General features: G+C 35.1%; 1 protein-coding gene across 20 annotated transcripts in view; it reads right to left on the bottom strand.

The window, feature by feature from the left end:
• VTI1A (vesicle transport through interaction with t-SNAREs 1A) overlaps window positions 1-13,553 on the bottom strand; it is a 380,208-nt gene that overhangs the window by 293,969 nt on the left and 72,686 nt on the right. For all 20 annotated transcript variants that reach the window (XR_002524575.2, XR_004177138.1, XR_001891551.3 and 17 more), the window contains exon 4: window positions 4,965-5,042. Coding sequence is in view for 14 of the 20 variants with exons in the window: in XM_017944318.3 (XP_017799807.1) it covers window positions 4,965-5,042 (78 nt within the window). In the remaining 6 variants the exon portion in view is untranslated. The remainder of the gene's footprint in view (window positions 1-4,964; window positions 5,043-13,553) is intronic.

The raw sequence follows: 13,553 nt of genomic DNA on the forward strand, positions 1-13,553 counted from the left end.
TATGCATTCCAGCTTATTCTGTTATTTCATTTGTTATACGAAAAGTATTTTGAGTACCAAAGAATAAGATTTTAAAAACTGTTAAGAATCCTTTATAAAAAAGGTACATAAGTTAACATGTAATGTCTCACGGTACACTCAGTGAAAATGCAACTTTTATTATCATAGTTTCAAAATAGACAAGAAGTTGTCTTTATTTTTATTAACACATTCTCTCAGCAACCATCCAGTAACACACAAGTAAATCATCTTGTCATTTCACGTGAAAAGTTCTAATTCTTTCCCAAAAGAAGCAAAATTTTAAACGAAAATACCTGGCCTATCATATATCGGAATCTTTCTCTTTGCCATCCCAACATCATGGGAGAAAAAGGCAAACATTAATTCTCAAAAAGAGACGATCTGGGAATTGATCGGCCAGCTATCTTTTCTTTCTGGGGGCACTATTCTTCGGTTGACTATGATACTTAAAGGGCCAAAGTTTAAAACTACTCTTCAGCAATAGAGACCATTTGGGGCATGCCACCCTGCCATAATCAATGAGTGTTTAAAAATGCTACCCATTTGTTTTTTCAATAGGTTCCAAACAAAAAACGTTCTATCTTGTTTGTGCTGCATGGCTGCATTCAAGCTCTACATCGGATTTGTAGCTAAGCTAGGTAATGGGAGGGTTTTTCATCTTTATCTTTTTTTTTTTTTTTTTTTTGGTTAGGCTGAGAGTTATTCAAGTAAACAAAAGATGGCCTATTTTTGAAAATTAACAATGCTTAAACTGGACTGTAAGTTGTGATTTCGTATTTTCTCGAGTTACTAGCTTCATCATAGGCAACGCGAGAGTGTGCAATGCCACCATGTTGAGCTATGATAATCAACATCTTTTTTGAAACAAAGATATTTCCCCCCCCCCCAAATGCAGAATTTGATACAAGAGGTAATCTGTTCCTTTGTGGGCTGAAAAAATCTGGTTTACGCTGGTTTGAACCAGTGGAATCTCTTGTGGTTAAGCCTTCTGCTGTGACTAAAATCAAAACGGCACTGCAGAGCATGTGAGGGTTCATGCGCGCGCGCCTCTGTGTGTGAGGTGCGTCACGTGACCCCCAGAACTACCGCATTTTTTTTAAAGCTGATAACGCGACTGCCGTCTCTGTCCGCATACAGATAACGAATAAATGCTGAACTCTATTAAACGCCCTTTACACATTATCGTGGGTCGAAGACACAATTTTCTGAACTTATGATGACAGTCTATTTATTTTGCTATAAACCCTCAGCACGTAACGAACAGATTTGTGCCTGGTAATGATCTGCTCTGCCGGGGCTATATGAAATGATACCGACCTTCTTTAGATCTTGGGGAATTAAATTGACCGACTTCACCCCCTGGTCTGTAGCTGAAGTTTGACACACTTTATGCACAGCAAGCCCAAATCAGAACTTAAGAGAACCTCGTATTAAGAAATTAAGCAATCATTATCTGCTAAATATTGCTTTGCCACAAAACTTTCCACACATTTGGAAATAGTTTACTCTTTATATTTTGAATCTTCTATTTAGGATTTATTCAAAGTCAGTGATCAATATAATTCTGCATATAGAAACTGAGAGAGTATTAGGGTTCAAAACCAAAGCTTGGAACAGTTTACTTGCCCCATTATCATACATCACTATGAAAGGCTTTATGGTTTTATTCTACAACTTGTGTTTTTCCTTTTATGAGAATGGTTCTCATGAAATGCAATCAAGTTAGGAACTATTAATTTCCACTGTAAATACAACATCACTACATTCAAGAACTCAACTCTTCCAAAGAAATAAAATGCTGCCTTATGGAATGGCAAATATGGTATTTTCAAAGAACAGAACGATAATGATTAAGACAATAGTCCTTGGAAAGCTGATAGCCCAACAGTACTCGAATGTACAAAGTAGGTAATTTTCTTGTCCCTTCTTTGTAAATCAAGCATGAGCTATATTTGATTGAATGAAATGAATATGAATCAGAAATGACTGTACACAAAGCATTTAATTTGGAATTAAATGCAAGGTGTATTGTATGAGGGACATTAAAAATGCTTTTGAAAAATTCTTAATTTCTGAATTTTTAACATTTCTAATCATGGCAGACATGTTTATGTACCTAAGAGTATATTAACATACTTTATAGTTAATTGGCAGACTATAATTATATGCATTAATGGTCAGGTTTCAGATGCCTAAAAAAGCTGCATCATAAATTACCAGAATGAGAAATAATAGCTATTGTATTCATATTGTCGAATCTTCGCAAAGAAGCAACTATAAGGAGGCTGTGTATGTGACGTTGAAAATACCTAGCCAGTATTTTACCTATACAATCATTGCTACTAATTCCTTATTTTCCTATTTTGATCTATATTTTTAAACTGACAGATATATCCCAATTGCGGTTAAATGAATATTGCTATTTTTATCTCATTTTGTTTATCTCCAAGTTTATCCATATATTGTTAGTATTCCATGGACGAGAAGTTCTGAAAATCAATTTATTAGCAAATAACTTAGAAGTAAACTTATTTGTAGGCAGAAGATCTTTTCTTATATAAATTATAAGTAACCCTACCTAGAAAAATCTCTTCCTAGCTACCGAGCTACAAAAATTAATATAGAGCCAAATTAAAATTTTTTCTTTCTTTACAGAAAGAGCTTCTGTCTTGATTCCATATTCTGAATGAATGCTGATATGGAATAAAAAAGTTATTCTCAAGTGACCATACCTAGTTAAGGATGTGTTTTAGTTTGAGGGATTTTAATTCCTATATTATGACAAAGAGCCTTAAAACAAAATGCAGTAACTTCATATGAAATGGAAACTTTGCTACATTTGGTAACAAAATATCCAAAAAGTTAAGTGTGGTCTCTTTGAACTTTTACACCTCATTCAAATTTTAGACGGAAAAGTTCACACAAGTAATAATCTAACAGTACATATTCTCGTGACTATAATTTATCATACTCTATTTATTGAAGTGACAGTTCCTTACATCTAAACTTCAGGTTCTCCAAGCACTTTCAGAATTTGTAAGTTTGATTTATACAAGTCCAGGGGAAATCTGTGCATAATCACTTTAAAGTGACAGGAATATAATTTGAAAAATTCAGAAAATATGAATTCAATCTATTTTTGTGGAACAGTTTTCTTTAGGCATAAAAATCATACTTATATGTACGCAACGCAAATGTTTTAGACATATAAAATGTCCATTAAGAGAAGTGAACATGTTTGAAAAAAAAAGGGATCCCTGTCATAGAACTACAACATCCATTACAATAAAGGCGTCTGAGTTAGACAGGCACACCCCCTTCCTTTCTATTTCCTCTGCATTAGGCAGTAGTTTCAAATGAGGGAAAGATCTATAGCTGTTTAAAGAACTGACATGGGAACTACGCATTCACTTTTTTGCAAAAAAGTTAATGCTTTTTTTTTGCAGTAGATAGGAAATAAAACTATGATTCATTCATTCAAGAGGTATGAGCAATCTAAATCTCACTTTAAAAACAGAAGAAAATATTTCTCTCATCCTCACATTATTTAATCTATTATGAGTAAAACCCGTTTATCACATCACCCTTTTATGTTTGATGTGCTGTTTTTTTTTTTCCTTTAGCTATTCTCACATTTCAATCAGGGAAGCTGAAATCCCAAGTCAAATCTGAACGTGTTCACATGTCTGAACTCAAGCTGATAACATCCAAATAGTGGAGGAGGTGAGATCTTTCCAAAAACAAACATCATCAGCTCAGTCATTCTTCTCTCTTTTTGGGGGGTGGGTGAGTAGAGTCCTTAATCACACAAACAGCATCCCTGTTACGGATTATAATATAATAGATAGCAATATACTATTAGCATATATAGACCCACAATATCATCTATTTGAGATGGTAAATACAATTATGCCATTTTCATAATATGTATCAATATATAATGTTTCACTATTGTATGGAAATTTTGGTTTACTCAGTGACTGATTTATGTTCATTTTCATTTAGGCAGAGTAGAGACTTTTATAATACTTGCCAAAGTGGCATTAGTAACCATGTTCAGGTCTTGCTTCTGAAGGTCCCTATCATGTATTTTCTTTAAAAGTGTCAAAGAAAATCAGTCATTAGGGCTCTTTTGAGACATTTTTAAAGTCATCTCTACACTGAGGTTCTTAAAACTTTTTTAAAGTTGTATACAGTATCTGCATGAATTAATGGAGTCTGCAGTATTAATTCAAAGAAAGAGGTGGGACATTAATTAGACTCATGACACTACGGTATGATCCAATGAGAACCGACAGCCAAGGTGTAAAGCCCTTTTAAGAAGAAATTGTACCTTACTTTTTTGCCTATGCAGATCTTAAACTGCAAAAAGACTTATCCTATTATTATTATTATTATTATGACTATTATTTGACAGAAGCAGGTCCTCTATATTGGTATCCAAGTTCCACACTGTTGCTTCCAATTTGCATTTTGGTGAATGTATTTTTAAGAAGCCACACAATAGGAGACTGGGCTACCCTGTTGAATTTTGAAAGCTTACTTTCATTTGTTTTGCTGCAAGTGTTGATTTAATTATACTGCATTATTATCAAAGCTGTATTATGTACTTTTTTATTCCTTTTACATGTGTTTGAGGTGAAGACCTTGGCTTTGTCTGCAAACGGTATGTTTCAAGTTATTCCTTAAGTACTAAATAATAAAGAAAAGAGAAGAAAAGATTTTTTTAAAAGATAGCAGACAGTGATCACAAGGTAAAGGGTTAAATGTAAGATCTCCAAGAAACATTTTGAAGTTGATTAAGACTCCAGCTTTGCATTAAACAGTATCGCTTCCACATGAGTTGCTGCTAATACCGTTAAGGAGCAGCTTGAGAGCCCAGTGCGCCAGTGACCTCCTTCACCCTCCAGCCACCCACCGGGCCTTCCTGATTAGCATTCTACCTGGTTCTCGGAGGAATTCCCATCATCCCCCAGGAGCTCATTCCGTACTTCGTCACTGTAGGCGATCCGTGACCTTTTCTATAAAACAAAACAAAAAGGGAGAGAGTGAGAGGAACGTTAGAAAGTAAAGGCTTCCAAGCTTTATTGGTATCAAGGCTGATCTCAAACCTCGAGAGCCCCCTAATGGAAACCTATTGGCTACAATCTGCACACCAAAGTTGTGTAAAGTTCCTGAACTTGAGAAGTTTCATGTAAATTAGAAGTTTTTAAGATGTCAATAATGAAAGGAAACTCTGCGTTGTGTAAGTATTCTATTAATATTCATAAACGGATCCGAACTTGTATATTATTCCATACATTGCCATTCAAATAAGACACTAAACTGAAAGAAATACAGCTATATAACTGTATGTCTGTAAAACTCACTAGATTGTACCTAAGGCAGGAGTATATGGTGTTTTTTTTTTTAATATTGTGGCAGGACATGGACATTACAAAGCTTTCAATTTAGGACTTTAAAAGTCTCTAATACTAGGGTAATAATTATATCTCCAACTATACTCTGCAATGCCTAGAATAGCACGTCTATATTTCTTTCATTATTGTGATGTTACTAACCAGAAAGAGAGGGAATTTAAAAGCCCCTCCCCTGTACAAACAATAATTTAAATGTCTCCCAGCTCTCTATAAATAATGGCCTAAGGAAAAGTAATGAAAGTGTGTGTGCGCGTGTGTGCATGCATGCGTGCATGTGTGTCTGGTAAAAGAAACTAAATTTCCCAGTCACAGTAAATAAAGGCAAGTAGGCTATGAGTCAACTTTTCACAGTCCCAGTAAATAAAGACAAGTGGGCTATGAGTCAATGTTTCACACACTGAAAATGTGTTTTACAAGAAATACACCCTTCTCTATAAGTCAGAGGGACATGTCTGCAAGCAATTCATGAATTATCTAAATGTATACACATTCGGAAAAGCCAAAAGACTGAACATTCGTTGGAAAGCTGAAGTGTGGGCCTCAGATCCCACTTCAGCATCACTATTTCAGATTTGCAAGTGCTTTGTTGTCTTTTCTGCTTCAGAATTCACTAAGAAAACCATTCCATTAAAAAATGGCAGCTGGAAAACAGTAATCTCTTCCTCACTTGCGATCTAGAGTTTGGGACTTAAAATTTCTTACTTGTTCAACTGTGATCTGAAAAAGTATTGTAGTTTAAAAGGACTATCAATTCCAGAGCAGATGTCAACAATATGATTTTTAAATTAGATTTTAAACTAGTGAATAAGCAACACTGCTTGACCACATAGAGATCATAATACCTTAAACATCAAACATATTACATTTGAATTTAAAAGAACCTTAGACAAGAACAACCAATACACTTTAAATCATTTTGAAGTTACAACTTTTCCCAGTTGGGGTTCCTTATCTTAACCACAAAACACAGAAAATTATTTCAGTAACTATGTTTATCAATTCTCCCAAGGATGGTGCATAAGAAAAAATTTAGTTCATTACATATATTTGAAGACAAGGCTTAAGTCTCTGGCAGAATCCAGTTGAAAAGGCTGAATGGAGTAGAAATAAAAATAAATAAATCTAGACATTCCTTTGCTTTTTAGGGAAAAAAATAAGTTTCATGGAATTCTAAAGGTAGCTCTGGTTAAACTGACACTGGAACACTGGGGTCCTGACTCACAGTTCAGTGCTCATTCTACCACACAAAATTTCCTCTTCATTATATTACCTTTTTAGGAAAAAGGCACAAGAATTGCAAAATGTTTTGATATTAAGGAGATGGTGGCATCCACTCCCTGCCCTGAGTCTCCACCCTAACCCCCATTTCCCCGCCACAAATGCATGTCTTATACCTTGGCTTCTGCAATAAGTCTATAAGTAGATAAATAAAACCAACAATATTGCAGAGAGGAGGACAGAGTAAAGAACTCAAGTCCTCAGCATGAAGTCAGTAAAGATATCTATATCAGATCTCTCGACAATTCAGTAGTGACCCAACTCAGTCATTTGTGAACATGCCAGACTTTTCACCATCACAAACAGCATATATTAAGCCTGGTTCTCTTATTGTATTTACTGAAGCCATTATTAATTAGCTATTCCTATTGACTTCATACAGAATCACATTTAAAAATGCTAAATTATCAGGGCAGTCCACTTCATGTCCTTAATACGATATTTAGATCAAGCCAAAGCTTGCTTTTGCTCATTTGGAGTTCCTACTACAGTAGCTTCAAACTAGCTAAGCAAAAGTATTTTACAGCATTAAAGGAAATGGAAACCTTTAAACAGGCTGTGGTATCAGAGCTGCCTTTTTAATTATTCATTTCATCACTATGGGGGACAAAAACATTCCACAGTATGCAAGAGTATCATATGGAGATTGTTTTTATTTTCTCCCTTTTTTCATCAAAATACCAACAAATTGGCATAGATTGTTCAATTACATTATATTCTTATTTTGATTTACTATACTTCAAAAGGAGAAAATTATAAATGTGTATCCCTAAATATCTAATCTTGTTTTGGTTAGAATCCACTGCTTTTAAAAACCAGCAATTAAGAGTGTACATGCTCAGCAACAGAGGAGAACTAAGGCTTTATCCACAGTTGAAGGGTGGTCCCTGTAAATGTCATTCTTTACCATTGGGATGGTAAAAACTGGTTGTTTGGATGGCTTTCTGGATATAATTAAGCAAATGATATGCTGAGTTTAACCAAGTGGTCTCTAACAGGACTGACTTTTCTTAAAGAATGAAAAGACAACTCATTTCAAATATCAGAAATAGTTCCTCACGAGCATGACACAACAACGCTGAAAACTGAACTCTTTATATGTGAGTTTCATTTTCCAAACAGAAAACAAATCAAGACTATTAAAAAAAACAACTAATTATATTTAGATGCCCAACATTGGTATTTTCTCATAATTTTTTACAACTTGAAAGTTTAAGTTAGCTGATTGTACCTAACCATAACTGAGTCTGCAAGATCATTATTAAACTAACTGAATACCAAAAAAGGGGAAAAATCCTTTGAATGACAAACTGCTTATTTTATGGGTAATTTTCCTCTAAGACATCAATAAATTATGCTACCTTTTATGGAATTAAAAAAATCTCATGCTACATTAATAAGTACCTACACAATAATTTAATTTCGAAGATTCAAAGTTAATAAAACTCAAGCATTTACTGTATCTTGATAAAGTTCACTAAAATATTTTTTCTTTATTATCAACGGTATAAAATTTGTACTTTAGCCAAATGCAAACATGAGAATTTGAGCTGGAAATGTCACACATTCAGCTACAGTTTGAAGGAGCCCAATTCATAATGCATTTTATAAATAGTTAATGACTTCTATACATAAGCTAACCAGGCAAATCAAGAAATTGTCAACATTTTTAGTCTTAGTTGTCAGTTACCACTGTCTACTGGTGCTTTATATTTGGCTTCTGGAGAAGACAGAAGCTCTATGCAGTTTGTAATCTACTGCAATTTCTGGTCTGTACCATAAGAGTGGAAAAGCTTCAGCTGACAATACTTGCCACACACACACATACACACACAACATACACAGAGTTAAATACAAGAGTACTCCTCACTTTTAATTGTGTGTTTGTGTAAAGTTTACTTCTTCTAACTTATATACTTTGGTAGACTACATGGTTAGAAAGAAAATCTACAGACCATACATGAACTATAGAAAAAATATGACAAATAAACAACTGATTGTTACCACTAAGAAGTTAGATGCACTAGTTTCAATGGCTATTTTAAACTGATAACACAAGTGAGTTATGAATGCGAGAATTTCGGATTCAAGGCGATTTTTGATTTTTACTTGGTATAAGAACAGGTCCTTTGCATACTGATTGGCTGATTTTCTTAAAGCCAAGTTCAAACAGATACACTTGCTCAGTTCTGTCTGGAAATTTGGCTTGAAACAATCTTTCTACTTGACCCAAGCCTTGACATTTCCCAACTGAACTGAATGTGTTCCTGGACAGGCACTGCGAAATTAGAAACAAAACGAATTAACTTAGCTTAAACTAATTAAAAACTGTGATCTGTGGTACCGCCTCCTGTATGATTCTACATGTGAAATAGAGTATACGTAACCAGAATGAGGATTCTACAGCCCAGAAATAGCAAAAGCATAACAATGAAGTTGGTTTATTACTAAAGCGTATATGAGAATTTAATTTCCATGGCGTGCACATGGCAAAGCAATTGCTTAAATTGCCTCACCTGGGAATTTAATACAATGTTATCATCAGACCAGCCACATTGTAAATAGATTTATAATGCTTTCCATGTGCTGTACTCTGTTGCATATGAATTAAGTAATGATCTGGTATTACAATAAAATCAGCTAGTTCCCACACCTGGCAGACAGGATATTTCACTAAATTAATACCCATACAGCTACATCACAAGGCATAGGAGAGGAAACCATCTCAAAGGCATTCGACTTGAGTTTTACATGGGATGCAAATACTTGATGGCTATGTAGAATGTCACCACATTGAATAGGGCTGCTGAAGACAATCTGTTTCCAACATCTGTATCACAGAATTAAGACGTTCTCATTCCCATTCGATTTTGGCCTAATTTTCTTCATTCAGCACTTTAATTACTAATCAGCAATCCACAACATTCACAAACACTAAGCAAGCCCTTTATTCTAATCTATGTGCTGCAGACAGCCAAATAATTGATACAGAGTGCAGTATGGTTTTGGTAAGTAATGAAAGAACAGCTTGTCCTACTTCCTAATCAAATGGGTCTATAGAAGAAATGGTTAATAGATTTCTCCACAGGTCTAAAACAAATTACCCAGTCTGGCCAGACTTTTCCATTGCTTCTACCATGTCTTTCAGTCTCCATATATTTAATAATGCCCAAGGTTACCAGGTGATACATCTATTAAAAATTGCTATGCTTTCATAGCCAAAGAATTTAACTGCTCCAAAGAATTTAACTGCTCCTGTTATAATTAACACTTTGGGATATCTACAGAAAACGATGAAATTATATTGATTAGTTAGTCATATAATTGCTGGCATTCATTTCTTACCTAATTTTATCTGGTTCTAATTAAATAATATCATACTTCTGTAATGCCCAGATGGCATTTTCAAAAATGCATCTATCTTTGGCACCAAGCGTTCCATTTTTAGCCTCACTTCTATTTCTCATGGACAATTTCAGCTTTTCAGCCACATACCACCCCTGCACCAGGACTCAAAAAGGCTCATCAATCCAGGACAGAAAGCTCACATAGTCCAGAAAAAAAATTAAATGGAATGTATGAATTTTTGTTTATCACGGTATTCTCCATGCTGTATTAATTTCTAGCAAAAAGCAATTTAAGGTTAAAACATGTATCATACTACATGGCTTAGGTAAAGGTGAAGAAAATTGTTAGATAAATGTTTGATCCCTGGAACATTGTTAGGATGGATGGAAAAGCACAGGGTACTAAATAAAAAGAACAGTGATAGCATTTCAGTATGTGATCTTGGTCGAATTAAGTTTTCTGAGCATCAGTTTCTTCATCTCTAAAATAATGGTATAGTATTTATTTCCTAGGGCTGTTGTGGAGATTTAAATTTTTGTTATAAACAAATGCAAACCTAGGCCGGGCGCGGTGGCTCAAGCCTTTAATCCCAGCACTTTGGGAGGCCGAGACGGGTGGATCACGAGGTCAGGAGATCGAGACCATCCTGGTGAACACAGTGAAACCCCGTCTCTACTAAAACTACAAAAAACTAGCTGGGCGAGGTGGCGGGCGCCTGTAGTCCCAGCTACTCGGGAGGCTGAGGCAGGAGAATAGCGTGAACCCGGGAGGCGGAGCTTGCAGTGAGCTGAGATCCGGCCACTGCACTCCAGCCTGGGCGACAGAGCAAGACTCCGTCTCAAAAAAAAAAAAAAAAAACAAACAAATGCAAACCTATACTAACACTTTGTATATGATGACCTTCAGAGCATGTTCAACTAAATTTTAGTTGATAAATACTGGAAAGGATGCAGTAAAACTAGTAGGCATACATGGCTGAAAGTATAAATTATGCATCCTTCTTAAAAAATCATTTGCCAATACATACCAAAAATGGCTTTAAAAATCTGTATTATTTAGATCCTGTAATTCCACCATTACTGTTTTGCCCAATTCCTTATTTTATGGTGCTGCAATTTCTGGATGGCTTCCAATAGTAAAAAACTTTACTGCATTTCTTTAATGCTATCAGAGAAAGTAAGTTCCAATCTGTTTCTTCTATGTAGTCATTCCTCTAAACATGGCTTGCTCTTGCTCAAGGGACTGTTTAGAGTTAAAGGTCAAGCTCATTCGCTGGAAGGTGCACATGCCACATGTCACCAATACTGTAGCATTAATAAAGGGAAAGCACACTTTGTGTCTATCATAAGCTCATGGCCAATGGACCATATGCAAGCCACCAGAGAAAAAATACTAACACACCCTGCTGCAAGGCTACCAACAGAGCTGGAAAGTAGGTTACCGTGAGACTGCTGAAATAATCCATTGTTCTTTAGCATGCAACACCAGAAAAAAAGTTAAAAATTAGTTTTAAAAATTTTTGTCTTTTTATCGTAATCACTCTCATTTATTATTTTTGCTTATACTTTCAAACACATTTTCCATGTTCAAAATGGAAATTTATGTTCTGGCTATAAACAATAAGATAAATTATACCACATTTCCCCTTGTTTTAAAAATTTAGCTACAATATCATATGCGAATATTTACATGCATATCATGAGGTTTTATATATATATATATACACACATACACACATAGAGACTAACAAACCCATTTGCAATCCATATGGAATAATAACTATGTTTACAATGCTAGGACAGACTTTTATTTATATTAGGAACTCTGCCCATATTGCTGCTATATCATTTAATGATTTGCAAAACAGAGAGCCCAGAAATTATGCAACTGCACTTCTTCATTTCCTCTTCCAGCATTTCTAAACTTTAGCCTGTAATTTAAATGTAGCATTAATGTTTCAAAAGGCAACATAAGTTAGTATCATGGCCCCATTTGCTTGCATATGCTTGCAGTTTATGACTTTTGACACTGCTATTGAATACGGTGTGGCTGTGTCTTAAATCATGTTAGCTTGTCAATCAACAATTAAATTACTTCATTCAGAAAAGCAGCTTGTGATAGAATGCCCAGATGTTGTTGTCAGCATCTGGAATAGTGTAAGTATGCAGTGGAGGAAATCTAATCCTTTAAAGTCTTTTGATATGTAAAATAAAATAACTCCATAGACTCTACTTGAAATAATCAAAATATCAAAAGGTTTATTATCTTGTTTGTTAATGATTTATAAATATACTATACACCCCACTGGAAAATGTTACTCTGATAAATAAATGTTTTGCATTAGATGCTTCATTTGTATTTTAAAGTAAACTACTACAACAAAGTATATACGTGTATACAAGTAATTCATATAATGCTAGTTTCTCATATAATGCTAGTTTCTCTATATCATCTGCCTAGCACTGGGAAGGAAAAGGGGTCATTCATTGAAAATCTGTCCATAGTCACAGTTTCAAGTGATCTAGACATCCAAGAACAAGTTATCCTGAGGATTGTCTGTAACTGACACCAACTTATCACGCGAGGCTTCATCTGGATCAGGCTGCAAATTTAGAGACAAAGGGTCCTAAGCCAGATGAATGATATATCCAAGGCCACAGAGCTAGGAAAGATGAGGCAGAACAAGGACAGAACCCATTCCTCAATGCCAGTGTTTTCACTTTATTACACCGCCACAACAGGCTGGAGTCCCCCTACCTTCCTTCTCCAAAGCCAAGGTTGGATGCACGATTCACCTAGTTCTATGAACTTATCACCAGCTAGTTAGTCTAAAGGTTTTGTTTCTGGTCACCCTTCTCTAAAAACAACAAACCAACAAACCTTTATATGTTGTTATCAACAGCTAGAATATTGGATACCAATCGAGAGTTCAAGGGTGATAAATGCTTAAGGTAAACTGTTTTATTTGATAGAACAAAGCATCCGATCTCAGAGGGTGAGTCATAGCCACACCTATGGGTGTTATTTAGATATGTTTCAAGATTAATCTTCAAAGGCTGTACCATAAAGCAACAATAGCCTACCTATGGCTCAGAGAGGAGCCGCACCAGCTATTAAGATGTGTTCAGAACTGCCTGCTTACTCAGAAAATCTGGTGACTCCTGGTTACTTTAAAATTCTAGATTGCAATCAGCCACCTCATAGGCAAACAATTTTTATAACCTATTTTCCTGGTACTTACTTTTGGACCCATGTTGCGACAGATTCTTTATTATAGACTACGCTGTGATATAGTGAGGTTATAGGGTTCATAATTCAGAGATATATAATGTCTTTTAATGTTTTATGGATATAGCCAATGAAACTATGATGCTTAGGCAATATAAGAAAATTATTTTAGCCCAAATTTTCTAGGAAAACATTTTGACGGTTACTTCTATACTAGGGTGACCCAAAACAAAATATAATGAATATGAAACTTCATAT

This window comes from Papio anubis, chromosome 11 (assembly GCF_008728515.1).
Source record: "Papio anubis isolate 15944 chromosome 11, Panubis1.0, whole genome shotgun sequence".
In the NCBI taxonomy this organism is placed as follows: domain Eukaryota; kingdom Metazoa; phylum Chordata; class Mammalia; order Primates; family Cercopithecidae; genus Papio; species Papio anubis.